General features: G+C 35.6%; 1 protein-coding gene and 1 long non-coding RNA gene across 12 annotated transcripts in view; one reads left to right on the top strand and one right to left on the bottom strand.

Annotated features, from left to right (window-relative positions):
- Window positions 1-3,667, top strand: part of LOC309653829 — a 158,316-nt gene extending 154,649 nt beyond the window's left edge. Inside the window, exon 2 of the long non-coding RNA XR_014259547.1 lies at window positions 1,991-3,667. This is a non-coding gene — a long non-coding RNA (uncharacterized lncRNA). The remainder of the gene's footprint in view (window positions 1-1,990) is intronic.
- LOC309653828 (serine/threonine-protein kinase MRCK alpha-like) overlaps window positions 1-13,346 on the bottom strand; it is a 234,913-nt gene extending 221,567 nt beyond the window's left edge. For 7 of the 11 annotated variants that reach the window (XR_014259538.1, XR_014259539.1, XR_014259540.1 and 4 more), the window contains exon 1: window positions 7,582-9,438. Coding sequence is in view for 6 of the 11 variants with exons in the window: in XM_082478630.1 (XP_082334756.1) it covers window positions 7,582-8,194 (613 nt within the window). In the remaining 5 variants the exon portion in view is untranslated. Of the gene's footprint in view, window positions 1-7,581; window positions 9,439-10,959; window positions 11,463-12,151 lie in introns of those variants that run through there. The other 4 variants (XR_014259537.1, XM_082478627.1, XM_082478629.1 and 1 more) reach the window with 4 other exon arrangements.
- Window positions 13,347-13,364: the final 18 nt, after the last annotated feature.

Here is a 13,364-nt window from a genome sequence, read left to right as displayed (position 1 = left end):
CTTTTTGGTGGCTCCTGCTACGTATACTCCACATATGCCAGAATTTAATCATTCTTAAATCTTCAGTGGTCTTTTAACAAAATAGAGGTTTTTACTTCTAAATTTTACATAAATTTTAAATTATTTGTAGTAAAGATACAAAATTTTTATTTTATTATGAATCTGTGAGAATCTAATTGAGAATCCTAAAAACAGCTTTGGCTATATACTTTTCCTTTTTTTTTTTTTTTTTTTGCCAGTAAAATTTTCCTTCACAGTATGCAAAATTATACTAAGTGAAAATTAGTAATAAACACAAGTAACTAAACTGAATGTGGGAAGTAACATCTATAATGTATGATATAAATATTCATATTATATTATCTATATAAATAAATAGTACATTTATTTATATCATGATAATCCTACCTTATATAGTGCAACTAAATATCACAAAATAGCTCTTGTACTAGTAAAAAAATTAACCCATGTGGGTTTTGGTGGTTATTTTCACTCTTAGCTAAGCCTTCAAATCACCAAGTACACATTAGTAACTCCAGCAAAGGCACAATTGAGTCTCCATTTTCAGTCAGTAATTCATCAGTCACATGATCTCAATGTCAAATCACCTTCTTGAGGGGGATGGTTTGGATCCATTCCATGGAGTTCACATCAATGATATCCACTGCATTTTCACTGTACACTGAGAGATATGGGGCATTGTAACCTGGGAAAAGGAGAGGAGGTGACAGCAAGCATGGGGTTCATGATTCATTTTTTAATTGGAATTTTTATTAGGATAATTATAGATTCACATGCAGTTGTAAGAAAAACACAGAAAGATCTCTTGCATGCTCTGCTCAGTTTTCCCCAATGTAACATTTTGCAAAGCTAGCATACTGACATTGATAGAGCTGACCTATCCATCTCAGGCAGATTTCCCCACTTTTACTAGCACTCATGTGTGTGTCTGTTTGTATGTGTGAAGGTATATACAATTATATCACCTGTGTAGGTTCAGGTGTTCACAGCCACAGTCAAGATACAAAATAACTCCAAGGATCCCTCATCATGCCTTTTTATAATCTCACTCACCTCCTTTCCATCCTCCCCTCCTTCCTTAATCCCTGGGAATCAGTATAATCTGTACTCCATTTCAAAAATTTTGTCATTTCAAAAATGCTATATGAAAGGAATCAATTTCCTCTAAGATCAGGAACAAAACAAGGTTGTCCACTCTCACCACTATTATTCAACATAGTTTTGGAAGTTTTAGCCACAGCAATCAGAGAAGAAAAAGAAATAAAAGGAATCCAAATTTGAAAAGAAGACTTAAAGCTGTCCCTGTTTGCAGATGACATGATACTATACATAAAGAATCCTAACGATGCCACCAGAAAACTACTAGAGCTAATCAATGAATTTGGTAAAGCAGCAGGATACAAAATTAATGCACAGAAATCTCTTGCATACCTATACACTAATGATGACAAATCTGAAAGAGAAATTACGGAAACACTCCCATTTACCATTGCAACAAAAAGAATAAAATAGCTTGGAATAAACCTACCTAAGGAGACAAAAGACCTGTATGCAGAAAACTATAAGACACTGATGAAAGAAATTAAAGATGATACAAACAGATGGAGAGAATTACCATGTACTTGGATTGGAAGAATCAACAGTGTGAAAATAACGATACTACCCAAAGCAATCTACAGATTCAATGCAATCTCTACCAAACTACCAATGGCATTTTTCACAGAACTAGAACAAAAAATTTCACAATTTGTATGGAAACACAAAAGACCCCGAATAGCCAAAACAATCTTGAGACAGAAAAACAGAGCTGGAGGAATCAGGCTCCCTGACTTCAGACTATACTACAAGGCTACAGTAATCAGGACAGTATGGTACTGGCACAAAAACAGAAATTTAGATCAATGGAACAGGATAGAAAGCCCAGAGATAAACCCACGCACGTATGGTCACCTTATTTTTGATAAAGGAGACAAGAATATACAATGGAGAAAAGATGGCCTCTTCAATAAGTGGTGCTGGCAAAACTGGACAGCTACATGTAAAAGAATGAAATTAGAATACTCCCTAACACCATACACAAAAGTAAACTCAAAATGGATTAAAGACCTAAATGTAAGGCCAGACACTATAAAACTCTTAGAGGAAAACATAGGGGGAACACTCTTTGACATAAATCACAGCAAGATCCTTTTTGACCCATCTACTAGAGAGATGGAAATAAAGACAAAAAAAAACAAATGGGACCTAATGAAACTTAAAAGCTTTTGCACAGCAAAGGAAAACATAAACAAGACGAAAAGACAACACTCAGAATGAGAGAAAATATTTGCAAATGAAGCAACTGACAAAAGATTAATCTCCACAATTTACAAGCAGCTCATGCAGCTCAATATCAAAAAAACCAAACAACCGAATCCAAAAATGGGCAGAAGACCTAAATAGGCATTTCTCCAAAGAAGATATACAAATTGCGAACAAACACATGAAAGGATACTCAACATCACTAATCATCATTAGAGAAATGCAAATCAAAACTTCAGTGAGGTATCACCTCACACCGGTCAGAATGGCCATCATCAAAAAAATCTACAAACAATAAATGCTAGAGAGGGTGTGGAGAAAAGGGTGCCCTGTTGCACTGTTCGTGGAAATGTAAATTGATACAGCCACTATGGAGAACAGTATGGAGGTTCCTTAAAAAACTAAAAACAGAACTACCATATGACCCAGCAATCCCACTACTGGGCATATACCCTGAGAAAACCATAATTCAACAAGAGTCATGTACCACAATGTTCATTGCAGCTCTATTTGCAATAGCCAGGACATGGAAGCAACCTAAGTGTCCATCAACAGATGAATGGATAAAGAAGATGTGGCACATATATACAATGGAATATTACTCAGCCATAAAAAGAAACGGCATTGAGTTTTTTGTATTGAGGTGGATAGACCTAGATCTGTCATACAGAGTGAAGTAAGTCAGAAAGAGAAAAAGAAATACCGTATGCTAACACATATATATGGAATCTAAAAAAAAAAAAAAAAAAAATGGTTCTGAAGAATCTAGGGGCAGGACAGGAATAAAGACACAGAGGTAGAGACTGGACTTGAGGACACGGGGAGGGGGAAGGATAAGCTGAGACGAAGTGAGAGAGTGGCATAGAAATATACACACTACCAAATGTAAAATAGATAGCTAGTGGGAAACATCCACATAGCACAGGGAGATCAGCTCAGTGCTTTTTGACCTCCTAAAGGGGTGGGATAGGGAGGGTGGAAGGGAGAAGCAAGAGAGAGGAGATATGGGGATATATGTATATGTATAGCTGATTCACTTTGTTATAAAGCAGAAACTAACACACCATTGTAAAGCAATTATACTCCAATAAAGATGTTAAATAAATAAATAAATAAATGGAATCATATGGTATTCATGATTAATTATATCTGCTACGCCCAAATACATTATAAAAACACCTTCAGAGTGGAATCCAAAGAGAATCCCATAATAATATTATAATTATCAAAATCTTTTTTTTGATACACAGGGTTAACATAAATTAAAATGGCACATAAATGATGCACATGGGTCCAATTATATAGTACAACACGTATGTAAAATCTGACAAAAATCTTTCTAACACCTACATCTAACAGCAGCTTTTTTAAGAAATTCCATAACATTTCAAAATCTGTGGCTCCTAAACCAGGTCAACTCCCAAAAAGAATATGGTGTAAGATTAGAAAAGTATATCTGGGGAGTGAAATTAATGAACAAAGCAGAAAGAACTTCCAGCCAGTAACATTTTTGGAACTTTCCACTTTATTAATAATAACCTCTTATGGCTCCTAAATACTCACCTCAACATGAATATGTCTCCCCATTAAAGCAACAGCAATATAATTAACAACACTTCCTACACTCATGTTGTGCCACTCTTTCCTTTTTCCTGTGGCCAACTCTTGAAAGTGTCATTTACGTTTCACATCCTCCACTTCCCAGCCCTACTGACACCCAGTCCATGGCAATCTGACTTGTGTCTTAACCCATCCATTAAAACTGCTCTCACTACAAGTCATTAACTGTCAATTATTCCTAAAACCAACAGACATGTTTCAGTCTCTGTCTTACTTGAAAGCTCAGCGATACTTGCCTCCTACAATTCTCCCTCTCAGTTTCCTTTGTGGGCTTCTTGCCCTCTGACCACCTCTCTAATATTTATGTTTCTTGGTCCTCTGGCCTATGTCCTATTCTCTCTCACTCTGTTTACTCTCGCACTGGAAGTACAAACTCAGCATGTCCAAGGAACCAGGCTGATAATGCCAGAAACTAGTCATTGATTTTAGCTTTACCACAAATGGGATGGCCAGACATTGTGTGCTCTGATGTGTTCAGTGTGACATACAAAACTAGTAAGAAATTACTCTATTTAGAAGCCGTTAATGCTCATTTTCAGTTGTAGGAAATTCAGGACATAGAGGAAGAAGTTAGAAAGCACCACGAGGAAACAGACAGATCTAGATTGTAGAACATCCTACAGGAGAGCAAATCAGTGGTGTGGAAAACCACTCAGGATTAGAAGATATTTAAGAGTTAACCACAACATGCCATGTGTGGACCATTTTTGGATTCTGATTCCAAGAAATACACTGTCAAAAGAGATGTCTTTATGATAATCAGCAATATTTTAATATGGACTATTGGATGGTAAAAAAGAATCATTGGTAATTTCTTCAGAGGTGGTAATAGTTTTATGAGAAAATGACCATATTTTTAGAGATGTATGTTAAGGTGTGTAGAGGTGGAATGAAAATAATGTTTGGGATTTTATTTCAAATACTTCAACGACTCAACAAAAAAGAAAAAAATTAAGTTATCATATTCCTTCCTCCTCTGCCCATCTGAATCTGTCCCACCTTGTGTTTTATTATCTCAGTAATATCAGTGGCATCACTCATTTGCTCAACTAGGAAATCCTGATTCTCTGGTCCCTGAGCTTCCACTTCTAATCAAAGCTTTGTAAAGCAAAGTTTTGTCAATTATATCTCCTCAATATCCCTCAACTTGTCTCCTCTCTATCCCAACTGTCTCTACCGTACATAATTTTAATCCACAATTTCTACAATGACCTCCTAGCTGGTCTCTTGGGCTCCAGTCTGATCTCTCGTTTATCGTTTACCTCACCACTAGAGCCTAGGGATTTTTCTGAAGTGCATCTCTAACCATGTCAGTGCGTCTGTGATCTGGCTCATGAGAACTCCTCCAGTCCCATTTCTCGAACTCTTATCTTGAACTCCATGTCTGAAACAGTGACCTTATTATAGTTCCTCACAAAATGCAGTATCAATGGCCTTTTCCAGTTATGACAGAGTTGTCTGCTATTGGAATTACCCTCCCACCATCAATAATTATAAAATGGACATAAAAATATAAAAATGGACAAGTCATATGAAATAACTGTTTTTAGGCATTAGTTAGTAGACAGCACAGGACTGCCATTCCTAAAAGAAGATAAATATATAAGGTGGGTCCCACATTCCGCTGTTTCTCTGCCTAACGGAAATCTCCAAAACTGCTATGTAGGAAAATGGAACCCAAGCAGAGAGTTGAAGTTTTGCCAGGCAGAAGAAACAGATTCTAATGTGTCTGGAATTTGCAAGGCAGAGTACACAGAGGAAAGAGCCACAAAGAAAGGTGTCCCAGAAATCTGCACAGCTGTTCCCTCGAAGTTCCTGGCCAAATCCAAAACTGCACACAGACAGAGCAAGATTCCATAAGACTCACGCAGAGCATTGAGAGTGAACAGAAATTTCATAGGTAGTACAGTGCTGGAAAGACATGAGATTTCTGAACCAGACAGAGTAGAGAGACGTTGGTGAAAACCCTAGGCATTCAGTTGAGACCCAGAAAGGTCATTCTTTGGGCATGAGGACTAGAAGAAAAGCCAAAATAGGCCCGCCCTAACAAAGTCTAATTCCAAGCCTCAGAAAAACTAAAGTGATCCATCAGTACGTTAATTGTCTGTCAGAACAAAGCACACAACACTCTCTAGAGAAATACATAATATAACCCAGAGTCCCTGTATCATAGCATTCATAATGTCCAGCAAAGATAAAAAAATAATAAGACTTGTAAAAAAGCAGGAAAATAACAGCTTTAATCAAAAAAAAAAAAAATTCAGTAGAAGCAGACCCATAGAGGCCATATGTTGGAATAATTATAAATAATTATATAAATAGTTTAAGACTGTGAAAAAATATAAACAAATTGGCAGAGAGGAGAAATCCAGCAAAGAAATGGAAATTTCAAAAAAATACTTGAAATTATAGAACAGAGGAATATAATACCTGAAATGCTTAAAAATCCCTGGACAAACCAGGGGTAAAAGATCGGTGAAACTGAAGATACAATCAATATAAATTATCTAAACTGAAGTAGAGAAGGAAAAAAAGATTTTTAAAAAACAGAGCCTCAACGATTTGTGGAACAAAGTCAAGAGGTCTAATATACATGTAATTGGATCTCCAGAAAAGAGAAAATAGGTTAAAAAAATTTTTAGAAAATATAATGCCTAAAAATTTTCCAAAATTAATGAAAGATATCAATCTTCAGATCCAAAAAGTCCTGAAAATCCCCAGCAGAATATATACAAAGAAAATCACATGTAAGCATATCACAGTCAAATTGCTGAAAACCAAAGATAATGAGAAAATCTTAATGTCTGCCAAATAGAAAAGACAGAGGGAACAACAATAAAAATGGTTGATTTCTCACTGGAAACAATGGATACCAGAAGAAAATAGAATGACATTTTTTAAGTGCTGAAAGAAAAAAACGCTTCTCGCTTTTTTAGCTGGCCTTTCCAGACTCACCAGTTTAGATTGTGTCCCTCGTACGTGCTCCTGTAGAATACTGTACTCCCCTATCACAGCACTTGCTTAATTATTGATCTCATATCATGATTATAATCTCAATAAAGATACAGACTATTTCACCATGTTTAATATTGTGCCCTTAACTTTTAGCATAGTAAGTTCATATTAAGTGCTCAATTACTATTCTCTAAGTGAATAAAAAATGCTATATTAAATTTATAAAATGATGGCCTGCATCAATGAAATATCAAATAGGCTAAAATTATTTAGGAACATTCTATGTAGACTTTACATAAGCTAAATCTAAAAGGCAAAAAGTAATCTACTTAGTAACTATTTCTTATGGTAATTAATGCTTATGTGGTTTTCAGTGACCATGAAGATATCTACTTAGGAGCTTACAAAAAGCAACAACCTGGATTAAGAATATATTCAAGGTAAATTATCCTATGAATATAGTATAAATTAAAGGCTAAGTTATTTCACATGTATGACTTAGATATATCTTCTTTAGAGCTATTCTACTTAAAAAGACATAGACAACTTAGGAAAATTCTTCAGTGATGTAGTTTTCAAAAATAAAACCGTCATTAACAATATTTAGTCATATGATATAGAATTGTAATAACAAGGTTGGAAATGTACAGAGAGACAAGGAAATAAATTGTAAGATAGCCTTACAGCAGTAACTTGGAGTTGCTGGCCACATCAGTTCAGCTGGCCTAGATCTGAGGCCCCTGCTGTCAGTGTAAATTCCAATGCTCTTAAAACATAACAGATACTCAATACTAGAGATCTCAATTGCACAGAGAGCATCCACTGGTTGATGTGCAATAAATGACAGTGTAGGGTCATGGGAGTGCAGCATCCTGTATGGAATTCCTTCTCTCCTCAAGGGGTATCTCAGGAATCCTGATTGGAATCCTACACAGAGCTGTTCGCTGAAGATGCCCATCCACTGGATATTGGTTGGGATTTGGAGCTCTTTAAATTTTCTGTGAGAAATTTTCTTGCTCTGAAACAGCTTGTAACAGAAGATTTGGCTTTTCCTAGCCACACAGAGGCATGTATGGGCCCCTTGGCACACTGTTCCAGAAGTCACGGTCTGGCACCCTTTGGTTTCTGCCAGCTTGTGAATATCAGTCTTTCGTCCATCCAAAGCTGACATGGGAAACAGCTGCACATGGTGACTTCGTCCTGAGATCACTGCAACCATCTGGCCATGGGGGATAAGCTCAATCTGGTGAATCTTCTTCATGTAGCCAATGCGAATAATTTCTACACAAATAAGCATATTTGTAAGTCATTTTAAAATTCATAATAACTTCTGTTTACTTATTTCAACTGTTCTCCAAATTTTACTCATAAGCAATTAAGAAATTTTTCCCAATAAAAATGATCTGATAAATCTTCTTAGTGTCATTAACTTGAGTAATTTCTCTACAAATAAAACAGCAAGTCACCTTCAAATAGCAATGTTTTCTTATTTTTTTATTTTCTTTATTGAGGTATATTTGACATATAACATTATACTAGCTTCAGGTGTACAACATAATGATTCAATATTTGTGTGTATTGAGAAATTGTCACCACAATAAATCTAGTTAACATCCAACACTGTAGATAATTACAATTTTTTCTTGTAATAAAAATTTTTAAGATCTATTCTCTTAGCAACTTTCAAATACACAATATAGTATTATTAACTATGATCATGTTTCTGTACATGATATACCAAGGACTTATTTATTTTATGATTGGAAGTTTATACCTTTAAAACCCCTTCCCCCATTTTGCCCATTACCCCCACCTCTGGCAACCACAGATTGTTTTCTGTATCTATGAACGTGTTTGTTTAGATTCCACATGTAAGTGAGATCATATGGTATTTGTCTTTCTCTGTCTGACTTCTTTCACTTAGAGTAACAACCTCGAAGTCCATTCATGTTGTTGTAAATGGGAAGATTTCTTTCTTTTTTATGGCTGAATTTTATATATATATATATATATATATATATATATATATATATATATATATATATGTATGTATGTATATATATCTCACATCTTTACCCATTCATCCATTGGTAGACACTTAGGTTGTTTCCATATCTTGACTATTACAAATAATGCTGCAAGGAACATGGAGGTGCGATATCTTTTCAAGATAGTGTTTTTGTTTTATTCGAATAAATATCCATAAGTGGAATTGCTGGATCATATGGTAGCTCTATTTTTAATTTCTGAGGAACTTCAATACTGTTTTCCATGTGGCCGCAACAATATACATTCCCATCAACAGTGAACAAGCGTTCTCTTTTCTCCACATCCTCACCAACACATTATTTCTTGGCTTTTTAATAATAGCTATTCTAACAGGTATGAGGTGATATCTTATTGTGGCTTTGATTTGCATTCCCCTAGTGATCTTGAGCACCTTTCATGTATCTGTTGGCTATCTGTATGTCTTCTTTGGGAAAATATCTATTCAGATCCTCTGTCCATCTTTTAATCAGATTGCTTAGGTTTTTTGCTATTGAGTTTTGTGAGTTTTTATATATTTTGGATATTAACCCCTTATCAGCTATGATTTGCAAATATTCTTTCCCATTCGATAGGTTGCCTTTTCCTTTTGTTGATGGTTTCCTTTGCTGTGCAGAAGAATGTTTTCCTATTTTAAAATTCTTTCCGATTTTTACTCCAATGGATTTAAATCAGGTTCTAATAAAATCACAGACATAAACTCAAAGGGTAGGTTTGAGAAGGACCAAAAAGGGATAGGAAGAGGATAAGAGATCAAAAATTATATAGGTTAAAAAAAAAAAAGATAATTATTCCATAGATAACATAATTACCTTAAACATAAAATTAGCATAATAAAGCACTAAACTCAGTCCTGAGATTCCAGACAGCAAGGCGAACACCCTCAATGTCTGACAAGTGGAAATATACTGCTTTTTCTTTTTTTTTTTTTTTTTGGCCTTGCCATGCAGCTTGCAGGATCTAGATCTGAACAGGGATCAAATCCAGGGCCCCGGCAATGAAAGTGCCGAGTCCTAACCACTGGACCACCAGGGAATTCCCAATATACTGCTTCTTTAGGGAAAAAAAACTGTCCTTTTTTTTCTGGCACTAAATTGATTCCTTTATTACACAAATATTTGTTGATTGACTACTATGTGCCAGGCACTGTTTAAGTGCATAGGATACAGTGCTGAACAAAAAGAGACAAGTCCCTGCTCTTATGCTGGCACCTGGTGGACCTTTCATGGGTCTCCTCGCCAGGACTGGGTCACCCACACAGCATGGGAAGCCTTCAATGGAGACTAGCTAATGCCCTTCAAATGCAGGTTCTCCTTTAACTAACTTATCATTAGAGTGCAAGACATTCAAGAGAACATCTATATTACAATGACTCCTCTTCATTTCATCTACTCCCCCATTTCTCCCTCAAACAACCATGAGAGCCAAACAAAAACAAATGAAACAGAAACAGAGAACTCTGCGGTCTTATCTGGGAAGTATTCACTTTATGTTGTTACTCTTTGTGGTGTCAATGTACTAATGGGGGAGGGGGATTCAAGCAGAAGTGTTTCCTTTCATGCACCAACTTGAAGATGGTAAACTAAGTTCTTACAGTGCACTTATTAGATAAAATCACTTGTGAAGATAGTTGGACACACTACTATATATAAAATAGATAACCAAGAAGGACCTACTGTATAGCACAGGGAGCTCTACTCAATCTTCTGTAATAACCTATATGGGTAAAGAATCTGAAAAAGAATGAGTACATGTATATGTATAACTGAATCACTTTGCTGTACACCTGAAACTAACACAACATTGTAAATCAACTATACTCCAATAAAATTTTTTTTAAAAAGATATTTGGACTCTGGAAGATTATGGATCTCTGAAAGTAGAAAAGTCATCAGTTGACTTGAAAACACATCGAACCAGATGTGGAAAATTTCTTTTACAGAAAAGAAGAGAAGAACCTGATATTATTACTATTAGAGTTTAAAGTTATTCCAGAACAGTAAATACTCTCCTTACCATCTATGGTAACGTGGACAACAAATAACCCTTCTTCATTTCCCAGAGCGATTCTTTTGTGATCTATATTTGACACATAAATTAAAATATCAAGTATTTTTGGGGGTAAACATTAAGTGAAGCTAATAAGATAAACTGGACAAGTTTATCAATGTTGAAAAAGTTTAGAAGTCAAATTAAGTATATATTTAGCAATACTACAGTGAAAAGAAACATAAAAATAAATAATTGGCACTAGGATTTTTCTTTCACATTACAGAAATAAGCATAATAAAACATTACTTTTCTCAGCAGAAAGATCATTTTACAAAGTAATCTTTATGAATACTTAGAGAAAGTATAATATTCAAGTAATGATAAACTGTCAAATTTGCTATAAATAAGTGATGTTTCATGAATGAAAAAATTTTATAAAATAATTTGGTGACCTTGGCCTGAGCTAAAACAGCATAGGGAGGTATGTCACAACAGAGTAAGAACTAAAAAAGTGCAAAGATAGCACATTACGTGAAGGTTTGAATACAAAGCACAGATATTACATATATAAGCTCATTTAATTCTCTCCATAACTGAAAAACTGGAATTATCTGCATTTAACACATGAAGTTTAGTAACTAGCTCCGTGACCCCCAGGAGGAAATAGCTAAGTGGCTCTATTGTCACCAGTATCTAATGCAGAAGAAATGCTGTTTAAGAAATGCAGGTATTCTTGTCTATTGATAAAACTTTCAGTATTGATCTTAGCATTTCATTCATTGATTCACTTGATTTTCACTTATTTATTGAGTATTGGGCGTTGGGATTTGAAAGACAGTCTCTGCCCTTAAGGTAGGTAGTTCACAGTTACACACAAGGTCACACCCCTTATGTGTTTGGGGCCAGATGTGTTTGGGAGCTCATAATTTTTCAGACTTGAAAAGGTAGATTGAAAAGATTTGAAAGGTAGATTAAAGAAACACCTTTTTAGGCAGGGCCTGGGGAGCCATCATATAATCAAGTATACTTTTGCAGAGAATCTGATGAGTAGCTGTGGGATAGAAGTGGAAAGACAACCCTCCACCTCCGGGTAAGCCTCATTCACTCAGGTTTTGCTGACAGATGAATTGTGGATAAAGTTAAGGTTTTCAGATTTCAACATTGGGACTGTGGTGAAAGGTAGGAACCTAGCGGGATAAATGTTGTAAATCCATACCTATGATTGCAGCTGTCTGGGTGGTTTTGATCAGGGGTAGATTGTTGTCATAAGCCTCTTTCAGAACATAGACTGAGCGGTCTCTGGAATGACTTTTTCTCAATATTTTGTGCAATTCACTCAGCACGCTCACCCACTCACTCTTCTCATTCTCGCTATCTGCTAAGATTGGGATTGAATATCTATTACTAGGTGCTGAGAGCTGGGAAGCTGTGACCTAGAATGATTTAAGGAATATCTAGGTTATAAGAAAGCAAACATTCTTTATGCCAGCCTGTCTAGCATTTTTCATAAAACTCACCATTGTTAAACGAAATGTTAAATAACATTACCCTCTTCCTGGTAGTAAAATAGATGACGTGAGTATCAGAAGCAGGCCAAAAGCAAAGTGTCAGAATCACTTCTATTTTGATCCTCATAAAACCACCAGTGTTCTCTGACTACCTAAAATCTTGTACTTCATCAAATGAAAATAGCTACCATTTATTGAATGCTGACTCTGTACCAGGAACTGCTCTAAGAAATTGACATGTGTTAATTGATTAAATCCTCACAGAAACCTCAGTGCGTAGTTACTGCTATTCTCTCCATTTTATCAGTGAGAGGACAGGAGCACAGCAGGGTAGAATGCAGGCAGTCTGATGCCAGAACCTCCACTCTGAGTCTCCCTATTGCTTTAATTCTAACACACAGCTTTGCATCTTTAGATTATCTCTGAAACGGCAATGTGTTTTGCAATGGCAATCATCATAATCAATTGTGATATTACAGAATGTTCAGGAGTTTTTTGTTGTTAAGTTAGAAATATTCAAAAACACATGTTTTCCTGGTTGCTACATGCCTATAACTTACATTATACTAGTAAATGGCAAATCAGATTTAAATTTTAAGGTATATAATTAAGCTAGCAGAACTCTAATATATAAAACTTTCTTTTGTGAGCATGAAGTTAGCAGCAATGACATCATAAATTCCCACTGTAAGTCAGTTCCAAATGGCCAGGTCTTTGTAGTCTCTTGGTGGTTGGGTACAGTCTAAATAGATGTCTATCTTTGCACTAAGGAACTAAGAATACTCCTGTCTGGCCTTTGTTAAACCAAGATTCCTAGGTTGACTGTAACCATATGGGTCTCGAGGGGATAACAGTCCTTTGCTTTCTCTGTCACTTTATTTAATCCATTCCAGAATCACTTTTATTTTTTACATGAATTTT

Source organism: Balaenoptera physalus (assembly GCF_965194825.1).
Source record: "Balaenoptera physalus genome assembly, contig: HAP1_SCAFFOLD_1270, whole genome shotgun sequence".
Classification (NCBI taxonomy): Eukaryota; Metazoa; Chordata; class Mammalia; order Artiodactyla; family Balaenopteridae; genus Balaenoptera; species Balaenoptera physalus.
This window is presented reverse-complemented; position numbering and strand designations above follow the sequence as displayed.